The sequence below is a fragment of the Carassius auratus genome, chromosome 28 (assembly GCF_003368295.1).
Source record: "Carassius auratus strain Wakin chromosome 28, ASM336829v1, whole genome shotgun sequence".
NCBI lineage: Eukaryota > Metazoa > Chordata > Actinopteri > Cypriniformes > Cyprinidae > Carassius > Carassius auratus.
Genome location: NC_039270.1, coordinates 13,627,212 through 13,639,711, shown reverse-complemented (window position 1 = coordinate 13,639,711; position 12,500 = coordinate 13,627,212). Strand labels below are relative to the sequence as shown.

The following is a 12,500-nucleotide window of genomic DNA, read 5'->3' as shown; positions in this document are numbered from 1 at the left end:
GAAAAGCAGTTTTCACCCATAACTACCCGGTTTACATGATTGCTACCTCTGGGATAACTGCTTTACGGTTAGAATCGACTACTGATACTAAAACACACATAAAAGCAGTAGACAGCAATGACATGTAGATCTGTTTTGTTCTTCACTATAAAATAGTCCCTCTCCTACGTTTACATTTATTAGTTTGGAAGATGTTTGTATCCATGTATTTATCATTATCATGAATTCCTTCTAGAAGTTAGGGATCTTATATGTTTCCCTGTCTGTTCTTCTCCATAGAAATCTACACCATCCAAGGAAACTCTCACAGCAGCCCATGCTACTTCCCCTTCCTGTACGATGGCCAGTGGTTCCACAGTTGCACCAGCGTGGGCAGGGAGGATGGCTTTCACTGGTGTGCCACTACTCATGATTACGGAAAAGACCAGCGCTGGGGCTTCTGCCCAGTGAAGAGTGAGTTGATCCAGCTGATGCTCCTCACGTCACTCATAGAGCTGTGACCTGTTAAAATCAAACGTTCTTTCACCGTCTGGAAGCTGGAATGTGAGACTACTGTACATCATAGAGCACACCTTCCAGCTCACTAAAATGCATCTCTCTCTCTTTCCAAAGGTACCAACTGTGAGACGTTTTGGGACATAAACCCTTTGATGGATAACTGTTACCAGTTTAACTTTCAGGCCACGCTGTCCTGGAGTGAAGCACGGACCAGCTGCCAACAGCAGGGAGCGGACCTGCTCAGCATCACTAAAGTAGAGGAACAAATCTTTATCAACGGTGAGAGATGGACGGATATAAACATGGTTGTATTCATTACATTAAAAATGATTTGTTTGTTTTTTTTGCAAAGGAATTAAAATTATTCTGGGAAATGGAGAACAAACAAGGCAGAAATTGCTGCTCTCGTTTTTGTTTAAAACTCCTTGGAATGTGTTTATGAAGTGTGTTCGTACTGTAGGGTTGCTAACTGGCTACAGCTCCACCCTGTGGATGGGCCTGAATGATTTAGATCTCAATGGAGGCTGGCAGTGGGCTGACTCCGCCCCTCTCAAATATCTAAACTGGGAAACAGGTGAGGCCACACCCCTTACAGCCCCACTCTCATATAACCACACCCACTTGGGCATTGAATCTGTGTACTGTATATTATAAAAATTCGAAAAAGATTTGAAAACTTAAGCCACTTTATAAACTTTAGCTAACTTTACGCTTCAGCTATTGAGAGGTGAATAATTAATTCAGGGGAATTGGAGCATTCTGCAGTCAATATTTTCGTAGAATGACAGCTGTTTAAGTTAAGTTTTATGTGTCTTTTAGCTCTTCATAATTTCTTCTCACGTACAGCAATTAAATTATTTCAGCTGAATTAATGTCCTGCCTTTTTTTCATTAAGTCATGTCCATTTATTTATTTATAACACTACAGTTCAAAAGTTTTGGTTCATTAAGATTCTTTTTAGAAGACGTTAATACTTTTAATCAGAAAACATCAATTAAATTGCTAAAAAATCCCACATAATAAGATTTCTTAGAGTTGTCCTGAAATCACGATTTAAAAAAATATTAAGCAGCAAAGCTGTTTTCAACAAAAGTAGGAGATCTTGATCATGAAATCAGCATATCAGAACGGTTTTTGAAGGATCATGTGACACTGAAGACTTTAGATCACAGGCATAAATAGCATTTTCAGATATTGTTTTCAATATTTGTTTTACTGTTTTTGTGAACAGTAGTGAATTTATATGTTTATTTATTTACTTATTTATTCATTTGTTTATTTTGCATTATTAGCCCTCTGATAATGGCCAGTGATCAAACAATAAACCAGTAATGACTAGCTGACAGATTTTTTTCTTACATATAAAACACTATTTTACATTAAGACTTTTTCAACAACAAAAAAAATCAGCTGTCAGTGTTCTTAGAGCTCATTTGCATAAGGAAGGATGTATTTTTATCTGATTTATCTCACGGATGTGTGTGTTGTAGAAATGCCAAGCTATGACGAGGAGGAAAACTGTGGAGTGATCAGTACCGATGCTCAAGGTCGCTGGTACAACCGGGACTGTTCAGTGGCTCTGTCTTACATTTGCAAGAAACGACCCAATGCCACACTTGACCCCTTCACCACAGGTATGTGTGCAGTGTGTGCGCACATTCTTGGCTTGTGGTACACATATAAATGTACAGAGCAATGCTACCACTGCTTACACGTATACTTTAAATGATTAAATATGCCTTGATTTATTTCAGAGGTAAACCTTGTCTGGCCCAGCCATGCAATTTAAGTATATTGACCCAAAATTGCATGTTTTCCAGCAAGCCGAGAAGTTTTTAGCTTGTAGATTCTGCTGATGTACCTGAAAGTCTGGTTCGTTCTTGAGGATCTGACCTGTGTCTGTGTGTGAAACAGACTCCTGGGCAGATGATGGCCGGTATCAGTGTGATGTAGGCTGGCAAAACTTCCAGGCGGGCTGCTATAGGCTGACCTCAGACAACCTGGACTGGAGCTCCGCCCAGAAAATGTGTCAAAAGATGGAGGCTAACCTCGTTAGCATCCACACCCTCCCAGAGCTTGAATTCATCACTAAGCATATGAAGAAAGGTATACACGTGCAAAAAATGTAGAGAAACATGTGTGCTTTATAATTACTTTTGTCTTTCCAGGAAAACCAGAAACTGCTTTTTTTATTATTTTTGTCTGGAGCATAAACCTATTCAGTTTTAGAAATAACACAATTTGCCGATGGGTTAAAAGTTATCTCAGTGGCAACAAGTCTTAATATTTTATATCATTTGGCAAAATCTCTGCAATGTCTTTTAGATATAGAGGAGTTATGGATTGGCCTACATGATACAGCTATGCAGATGAACTTTGAATGGACCGATCGCACTCCAGTCATCTTCACTTACTGGCACCCATTTGAACCCAACAATTTTCGAAATGTAAATGAGGATTGTGTTACCATCTGGGGGCCTGTGAGTATATATAAATAAATATGCATATATATATATATATATATATATATTTAGAAAGACAGAGAGAGAGAGAGAGAGAGAGTTTACCAAATATTCATATTAGAAATAAATGATTTTCTTTTACACTTTCTATTCATCAAAGTATCCTGAAATGAAAGTATCATGCTTTCAGCAGAAATGTTAAGCACCACAACTGTTTTCAACATTGATAGTAATACGACATTTTTCTTGAGTATCAAATCATCATATTAGAATGATTTCTGAAGGATCATGTGACACTGAAGACTGGAGGAATGATGCTGAAAATACAGCTTTACCAAAATTACACTTTAAATGCTAATGATATTGTACACTATTAATGTTTTTTAAATAAAGCACAGACTTAAAATAAGCATAAGTGACTTTAGCATAGTCGAACCCCAAACTTTAGTGTAGAACGAGCTTGTCAAGAAAATATTGAAAAAAAAACAACTAATCATGGCAAAAGTATAATTTTAAGGTGAGATACCAAGACATGTTTGTGAGGATTGAGTTAAAGGTACAGTGAGTTAACTCCAGGTATGTTTTGTAGCAAACCTTATCCCTTTTCAGCTGTCAGAATGATGTTAATGGATATGAATCTGCTTTGCTTTATACTTGTAATTAAGACAGTGATCCTAAAAGTCTAAATTTATGGCAGCTCCATAATGATAACCCCTCATTATACAGTATGTGTGTGTGTTTGTAGGAGGGCCGCTGGAACGATAGCCCATGTAATTACTCGCTGCCCTCGATCTGTAAGAAAACAGCACAGAAGTCTGACGACCGGATAGAGGACCACGGCTGCAAGCGGGTAAATCACTCTGGGTTTTTCACTCGGTTGCCTTTCTCCTTCTGTTTCTCATTCATCTTTTTTCATTAATTTTAATCCTCTAATGAGCCTTTCTTGTTTTGTTCTCTGCAGCTCCTGCAGTTTTCTGTTTGTTACTTCTGTTTAGCTGGATTTCTCCCCCTACATACTTTCTGTTGCTCTCTTTCTCTCGGCATAAAGACTCTATTCACAGTCTCCGCTGTGTCATGCTGTTAAAACTCCAGATGTGGTCAGTAGACCCAGACCTGCCACAAGCATACAGTAAACAGAGGAGCCTGACTCACACACGCTAGTCTTCATAACTCATAACTGTTTGCTAACCGAGGACAAAAAGTTTGAGGTCATGGACCAAGCAAGCACACAGAAACAACATATGCATACATTGGCCACCTTTCTTTCTCATTGCCTTACGTCTGTCATCCCTCCACACGATTCATCCAGATCTACAGCAGCTCTACACCAAACCGTCTTTGTTTGAAATGAGTGTTGTTGTTACCTTGCTGTGACCCTGGTGATAGGCATCTGTTAAATAAGAGCTGTGACCCTGGATTCCATCGCCTAGGTCAGAGGTCAGAGGTTACTAGTGGATACCCTAAAGCTTTAAAACAGTATGCTTGACTAAGTTACTTTTTTTCCCTGTCTCCCTTATGCAAAGCCAGGTTGCTTTGGGTTTCCAGATGTTGCTGTTTGGTTGTAAAGGTGTTCTGATTTCTGATTTTAGGAGTTCTAATGTTGTAGCATGTTGATTTTGTGTGCTGGGTGGATGCTGTGTGGTGTTTTGCTTCAGAGATAAGATTAATGCAGGTCTATGTGGTTTTTCCCCCTGTGTATTATCGACCACCAGCCAAAATAAAAAGTTAAGTCCGATAGCTTAAAGAAGCAATAGCAAACGTTTCTTCCATACAATTTGATAAGTTATGTGTCTAAACTGAATATTTAGGGTTGGGGGGGAGGGGTTATTTTAATCAAATGAGAGTAAATATAGTGAAAGAATAAACAGTAAAAGTAATACATGCCTCATCAACTTCATACAAGTTCTTTTATATTACTTCTTTTAATTTTTCTTCTTCACAATGTTCTGTCAGTAAGATTCTTAATACTTTTAAGTTAATAATTCTATTCAGCAAGTAGCACAATACTGATGAAGAAAAATCTTGAGCATATTAGCAAGATTTCTGAAAACTCCATTTCGGAGTAATGATGCTGAAAATGTAGCTTTATTATCACAGGAATAAACTGCATTTTAAAATATATTCAAATAGAAAACTGTTGTTTTAAATTGTAATATTACTTCAAAATATTACAGTTTTCACTGTATTTTTGATCAAATAAATACAGACTTAGTGAGAATAAAATCTCCTTTCAAGAACATGAAACAAATCTCACTTTCAAACGGTGATGTAGATAGAATGAGCTTAATCTAAAACTAAAGATAATAATGACAAAAATAAAATTTTATGTAAATAGCCAGACATGTTCTTAAGAGGTTTTGTGTCAGTGTTAAATGTTAATGCAGAGTGGATTTATTTTTTTCATCAGATTTTATCCCTATAGAACTTTCAGAATCATGTTAAAAACCTTTGAACGATACTGTATGTGCATTGCATATTATTATTCATTTCCCCCAATTTACAATAATTTTTTAAGGTATTAACACTATTCTTTTGCTGCATTGTAGCCCTTTCTGCAAATGAAAATCTAGTTTTAACAACTGAATCTTCTTTTTTTGGAACAGGCTGCTAAATTTGGAGTCATTGTGAGTTTATCTGTCAGACAATGAGAGAACACATCTGACTCTCTGTAATGTCTTGAACAGTAGAGCAGACAGCTGGCAGACAGGTCAAGTTACTGCCTCTTGCCTAGTGCTGACGTGTAATTTAGAAACATTCCTTCAAATGTGTGTCCATGTGTGAACGCATGCAAGTGTGTGCATGTTTTGTGCCTGTGGATTTAATTGTTGTGCCATTGGTCTTATTCATATAGTTTATACATATAGGGTAACTACTGACAGAACCAGTTTTTAGACCAGTATAAATTCTAGTCCACATTGATTTTTGCTGTTGTTCATGCATTTAATAAGAAAACAAATGCAATCAAATTTCCAGATGCTTTACAGTTGTCACTGTACATTTAACATTTAGCAAAAAAAATTATATATATATATATGTTGATCTGTTCAAAACCATTTACCAATGCATTATTTTTCCAGCAAGAATAACAGAATGCATTATAACACAGCACACTTTCTCTTTCCCTCTGGTGGATCTCCTCAGGGTTGGAGATGGCACAGTCCTTCCTGCTTCAAGGTTGGAGAAGAATCTCTCACCTTTAATGATGCGAAAGGAATGTGCGCTAGCAACAATGCCACGCTCGTCATTATTAATAACAGGTACCGGACACGAGCCTGGCAACATCCACTGGATTTGTATTCAGCTTGTAATGCTCTTTGCTGGAATCGATGAATTATGAAGTAACTTACGAGGTGCATATGTGCGTGTTTCCAGGTTTGAGCAGGCCTTTGTGAGCAGCCTGGTGTTTGGCCGATCGGCCGATCAGTTCTGGCTCGGCTTGTATAATGAGAACAGCACCGGCACGTTTCGCTGGATAACGGGAGAGGAGCTCACATACACCAACTGGAACAGAGACCAGCCAGGTACAGAAACCACGTGTGCCATGTGTGCTCCTGAATAATTCACTTCTGTTTATCATTCCCTTCATCATTTGGTGCTAAGCTATAACATGCCGAGGATGAACCTGCCTTTTGTCTTGTGGTGTTGCAGCACAGATAAAGGGGGGTTGTGTGGTGATGGTGGCGGGGCAGGCCATGGGTCTGTGGGAGGTCAAGGACTGTGCCAGTGTCCGCTCCAAATACATATGCAAACAGAATCAGGACTCTCTCATCCCCAGCCCCCCTGTTCCTCATCCCACACCCTCCCTAACCGGATCATGCCCATCGGGATGGAAAAGCACCAATAAGTTCCGCTACTGCTACAAGGTGCGCCATTCAAAATGGAAATGCTTTCTAAATTCAAAATTGAGTTGAATTTGCAGAACTGTAACTTTAAATGTAAGAAAGATTCTTGCAATTTAAATATAGTTGTATATATATATACTTACATAGAGCGATAAATTCTATACTATATAACAAATATTAACTGCTTGATTGCTTCTATCATTGCAAAATGTAAACTATATTATCACCAAGCTCTAATCTGCTATAAAAATTAACAACATGACTTTCTGTATTAACAATTGAAACATTATAATTGAACATAGTGGAAAACTCACCTATAGACTCATATATTATATTAAAGAGCCAGTAAGATGAAAATTCTAAGCTTCCTATCACTGTTTATTAGTCCTGTACAATAGGTTTAAATCCATCCAAGGTTAAAAAACATTGTCATTTTGTCAAAATATCATTTCAAAATTACCTCAATTCTCAGAGATCCCCAAACAGTTCGTGCGAAGCTGTTCAAAAGATTAATTTTCCTTAAACCCCACCTTTCGGTAGCATACTGTGTTCTGATTGGTCAACTGACATAACGTAGTCAGGTTCGATTGGTTGTTCTGCACACACCTCCACGGTAAACTATGCGTTAGCATCTGTTTGGGGTGAATTATGTCTTATTCCTCTCACCGCGAAGCAAACAGTAAAATAAAAAACTTGAACAGTCTCGCTGCTTTTTCTTCTGTGTGGGTGTATTCAAGCCGCGCGCTTGATTTTGAATCTGAATAGCGCGTTCAGCGCGGGGGTGTGGTCACATTAGATATAATGAAGGGAGACGTGAAAAACGGACATCGCGTTGTTTTCATATGGATTACTTTCACAGAATATCTGTTAGCAGCACTTATTAAGTTTTAAAGAAGACATGACAAGCTTTCTATAGATATCTCTCTCATGTCTCTTCGTTGAGTATTCACGGAGTTACACTTCATTTCAATGACGTGTTTGTACACGATGATCAGCGCAGACAGGCTGCAGACAGCACACATACTGATAAGACGCTCGGGAGAAAACAGACACATAACTTCATAATCATACTTTGCGTTGTGATTCGGAGATGCTCGTTGGTCTAAATAAAGTTGGTAATGAACCCTCTTTTATGGCCAAACGCTTTGAAAATCCCGCTGTACTCACCGAGATTAGAAAAGCAGTCATCAGTGAAATGTTGTGAACACAACAAGGATTTGTTGTACTGCTCTGGTACTGTGGTAAAAATGAATGTTAGCCATTGGTTCTTCTGATCTTCATTCTTTGGCAGTGAAAATAAAACAAACTTGCCTTTACAATTAAAAACAAACGGTCTCCTCGACATGATGCTCTCACACCAACCAGAGCGTCTGTGTGTGTGGGGGTGGGGCAGGTCAGAGTTCCGTTTCTCCCAACACGGCCGGCAGAGATTATTATGCAAAGTGTTCCTAGTGACGTACATAGAGATGGGCAAAAGATTTGAAATCTATAACGACTCGTTTCAGCGATTCAGAGTCGACTCCTTACTTTAGAAGCCAATAACTTTATAAATCGTGTACGTTTTGGTTTAATTACTTTGCACATTGTTTACACAGATGGACAGCTACATCATACACTGTAATACAGGTAATTTTTGTTTGATTTCCCATTTGTGTGGCTCTTTAAGTAACATTCATCTTCTAAAACTGGTCAAGGAAAACATTCATTTTCCCAGATGGCTCTAGTTTAAAAGTTCTGCTCAAAACCTTGCAAACCCCTTGCAGAATCTGTGAAAATATTAATAATTTAAACAAAATGAGAAGGATCAGAAAAAAATGCATTTTATTTTTTTATTTAGTACTTTCATAGATAAGCTACTTCACATACCAGATGTTTACATATAGTCCAAAAAACTAAATAATTGCTGAATTTATTGAACAACTACCCCGTTCAAATGTTTACATACCTTCGATTCTTAATACTTCATACCTAGATGTTTTATGATGGCTGTTCATGAGAAAAATCCTCCAGCTCCTGCACATTCTTTGGTTTTCCAGCATCTTCTGCATATTTGACTCCTTTCCAGCTGTGGCTGGAAATTTTGGGATCCATCTTTTTTACAAAAGCTGCAAACATTCACTGATAGTGATATTCAAGGAAGCAAATGATGCATTAAAACATTTTTTTTTCTTTGATGGCTGTATACATTGTTTTTGACAGAATTACATTTTACAAATCAGGGAATAAAAAGTTGTAATGAATGATTGCAGATTCATCACAAAATTAATAACCACAAAAGTTTTTACTTCCGAGTTACAATTCGGTAAATTCTTCTTCCTGTTATTCCATTACAAATCCAGTTTAGCCAAGCGTCCTGTGAGTGTGTCCATTCAAATTCACATTCACACACAGTCCTTGTGTGGGGTCTGTGTGTTTGTTTGTATTGGGGTGTGTGTGGTCCGCTCATTGCTGTGCTTTTGTAGGTTTTTCATGCAGGTGCACTGGAGAAGAGACTCACTTGGATTCAGGCTCACAAGTTCTGCCAGAAACATGGAGCTCAGCTCGCCAGCTTCAGCACGCCAGAGGAAGAGACCTTCGTCTTCCAGATCCTCCATGAGGCCTTCGGGTTAGTGTCTTAAATCCAGTCCTAAAGCAACACTGTGTGTGCTTGCAATGTATGGGGCCTTGATTTGTGTGAGAATGAATACAATTTCCTTTATTCATCAGTTTTTACACTCAAGTACCCCTAGTCATAATATTTTGAGGTTATGTTTGTTCAGTGTAAGATAAGTTATGACTTGTTTCGAATGCATCATGGGGGCTTTTTGAAAGTATAGTAGTGTCTAACTACTCTTCCTTCTGATTGGCTGTGTGGACAGGGAGGCGGAGGATCATGAGCAGCACTGGCTGTGGATCGGAATTTCCCGCAGGAATAGTGACAGTTGGACATGGAGTGACGGATCAGCTGTGAGTTCTTAAAATACTCTTCTTCTTAATTGTAGTTCATTATACTAGAGCAGTGTGTATGGGTATATTCTAATAACATTGATGGCTATTTTAATAATCATTCATGATGATCAATGATATCCAGTATGATTGAAGAGGAGAACATTTCTGAACTTTATCCACGGTGTTAAAGGTGCTGTAGGGAACTTTTGTAAAAAAAAAATATTTTTTACATATTTGTTAAACCTGTCATTATCTCCTGACAGTAGAATGTGAGACAGATAATCTGTGAAAAAATCAAGCTCCTCTGGCTCCTCCCAGTGGTCCTATTGCCATTTGCAGAAACTCCATCGCTCCCGGTAAAAAACAACCAATCAGAGCTGCGGTCCGTAACTTTGTTTGTGTTCAAAATGTAGAAAAATGTATATAATAAGCGAGTACACCATGAATCCATTTTCCAAACCGTGTTTTTAGCTTGTCCTGAATCACTAGGGTGCACCTATAATAAGTGTTTATATTCGGACTATTTTAGATTGCTTCGGGGGCACTGCGGCGGAGTAACCCAGTACCTTTGTGATTCTTCATAGACATAAACAGAGAGAAGTAGATCCGGCTACGATGTTCTTCCGCAAGACACAAGCAGTTCTGTTTATTAACCGCTAGAGCGTCAAAAGTTCCCTACCACAGCTTTAAGGGCATATATAAGACAAAACATGTTGGAAAACACTCTGGTAGACAACTGAAGAGCAGATGTTGTTAATCTTTTTGACTCCAAGGCCCCCATATTAATATTACTTAAGATACAAAACATATTTGAATCTATGGGCAGTCCTAGTATAGTTATTATAGTTATATTTACAGTATCGAAATAAAAAACAACAACTATAATAATTGTAATTAAAATAATTACATTTCAGGGTTCCAAAACTTTTAGGAACAGTAATGCATTTATTAAAAATTTTCAGTATGTTAAAAATCTATATTTTAGAGCTTATAAAATTACAAAAATGCCTATTGAGTTTATTTTTATGAATTTTTCAGGTCTAGAAATAATAAAATCAAGATTTCTCATATATATATATATATATATATATATATATATATTATATATATATATATATATATATATATATATATATATATATATATATATATATATATATATATATATATATATATATATATATATATATATTCAGGTTCTTTCCAAGACCATGAGAATTCTGGTTCTTCAAAGATAATAACGACGTTTTTTGAAGGGGTAAATCAAGATTTTAAAGATCATGATGAACATTTTTATTGATAACATTTTCAAAGTTTTATTGCTTGTTTTGTCTAATTTTAAATCATTGTAAGTAATCTTGAGGGCACTTTGTAAGTATGCTGATGCCCCCTAGTGGTCCCTGGCCCCTGGTAGAGAATCATTGCCATAAAATCACCCACCCACCCCCCCAAAAACCTTTCACTACTAACGAAAATATCAGAGTAACATGGTGTTGTTTTCTGCTTCCATTTCTTTTATATTGTACCTACATAGTAGCTTTTGATTAGCGATTCTAATATATAAAGTGTTTTTTTTTCTCTTCCAGGTGTCCTATCAAAACTTTGGCAGGGGGAATTATGGGTCTGCTGAGTGTGGAGCAGCTAACATGGCTGACACCAACTGGCTGGTATCACACTGCGAGTCTGAGCTGGACTGGATCTGCAAAATACCGAAAGGGAAGGTGGAAGAGGAGCCTGAGAGCCATGAAGGTCTGTTGCGGTGCACTGTAATATTATCAAAAGAAAAAGCTTCACAAGTTTGTTTGTGAGCGGAGTATGATTTTAAATCTCAGTATGTGACATTATTATACATTTGTGTGTGTGTAGACACCGGTTTAGAGTGGGTCGATTTTGAGGAGGCCCAGTATAAAATGTTTGAACATCGCTCCACGTGGGACCAGGCTCAGAGGATCTGCTCCTGGTTCGAAGCCTCCCTGGTCTCCATGCACTCTCCTAAGGAGAATCAGTTTTTGGTTAGCACATTACGCAAGGTAAACACACAACCACACACTGTCCTCTAGTCTATGAGGTATGCTTATGACATTATATTAACAACAGTGAAAGGATCAGTTCACCCATAAATGTAAGAGACAAAAGCTGTGGTGGTACCTTTTTAAAGGCACACTTTTGTGCCTTATTTACCACTAAATTATGCATATTAGAACCTTAAAGGTAAATATTAATTCTTAAGGGGAAATATTAGTACCTAAAATGTACAAATGACTACATTTTGAAAGGGTACCACAACAGTGACAGATTTTGTACCTTTACCTCTGAGAGTGTATAGGTATCATAAAAGTATCATTTTGTGTGTTACTCAAGATAGAAGGTAATGTAAATTTAATTTTTCGGATGAATATTTTGCATAAAGAGGTTTATATAAGACTAAATGCTGTTTGAAATGTGTTTGCAATACTAACCAAGAACTGCGTGTTTACTGTGTCCAGATGTCCCGCAAAGAAAATGACCTGTGGTGGATTGGCTTGCACAGTCTTAAGAACGATGGGAGATTAAGGTGGTCTGATCATTCGGTGCTCAATTATGTGTCCTGGGGATTAGGACAGCCTCGACCAATCAGCAAAGAGTCCAAATGTGTCCAAATCTCCGCCTCAAAAGGTTTGGTACCTTTTACACACATACAGGATCAGAAAGTATGTCATCTTCACCTTGAATTTGACATGCACTGCACATTTTATATAAACATAAAAAAGGAGTGCACAGATTTAAGTTA

General features: G+C 37.6%; 1 protein-coding gene across 3 annotated transcripts in view; it reads left to right on the top strand.

Annotated features, from left to right (window-relative positions):
* mrc2 (mannose receptor, C-type 2) overlaps positions 1 to 12,500 on the top strand; it is a 33,822-nt gene that overhangs the window by 12,750 nt on the left and 8,572 nt on the right. For all 3 annotated transcript variants that reach the window (XM_026207931.1, XM_026207929.1, XM_026207930.1), the window contains exons 3-17: positions 280 to 453; positions 613 to 777; positions 959 to 1,072; positions 1,989 to 2,132; positions 2,413 to 2,604; positions 2,824 to 2,978; positions 3,706 to 3,810; positions 6,102 to 6,217; positions 6,333 to 6,481; positions 6,609 to 6,823; positions 9,265 to 9,407; positions 9,661 to 9,748; positions 11,317 to 11,479; positions 11,597 to 11,760; positions 12,217 to 12,385. In XM_026207931.1, the coding sequence (XP_026063716.1) occupies positions 280 to 453; positions 613 to 777; positions 959 to 1,072; positions 1,989 to 2,132; positions 2,413 to 2,604; positions 2,824 to 2,978; positions 3,706 to 3,810; positions 6,102 to 6,217; positions 6,333 to 6,481; positions 6,609 to 6,823; positions 9,265 to 9,407; positions 9,661 to 9,748; positions 11,317 to 11,479; positions 11,597 to 11,760; positions 12,217 to 12,385 (2,256 nt within the window). The remainder of the gene's footprint in view (positions 1 to 279; positions 454 to 612; positions 778 to 958; positions 1,073 to 1,988; positions 2,133 to 2,412; positions 2,605 to 2,823; positions 2,979 to 3,705; positions 3,811 to 6,101; positions 6,218 to 6,332; positions 6,482 to 6,608; positions 6,824 to 9,264; positions 9,408 to 9,660; positions 9,749 to 11,316; positions 11,480 to 11,596; positions 11,761 to 12,216; positions 12,386 to 12,500) is intronic.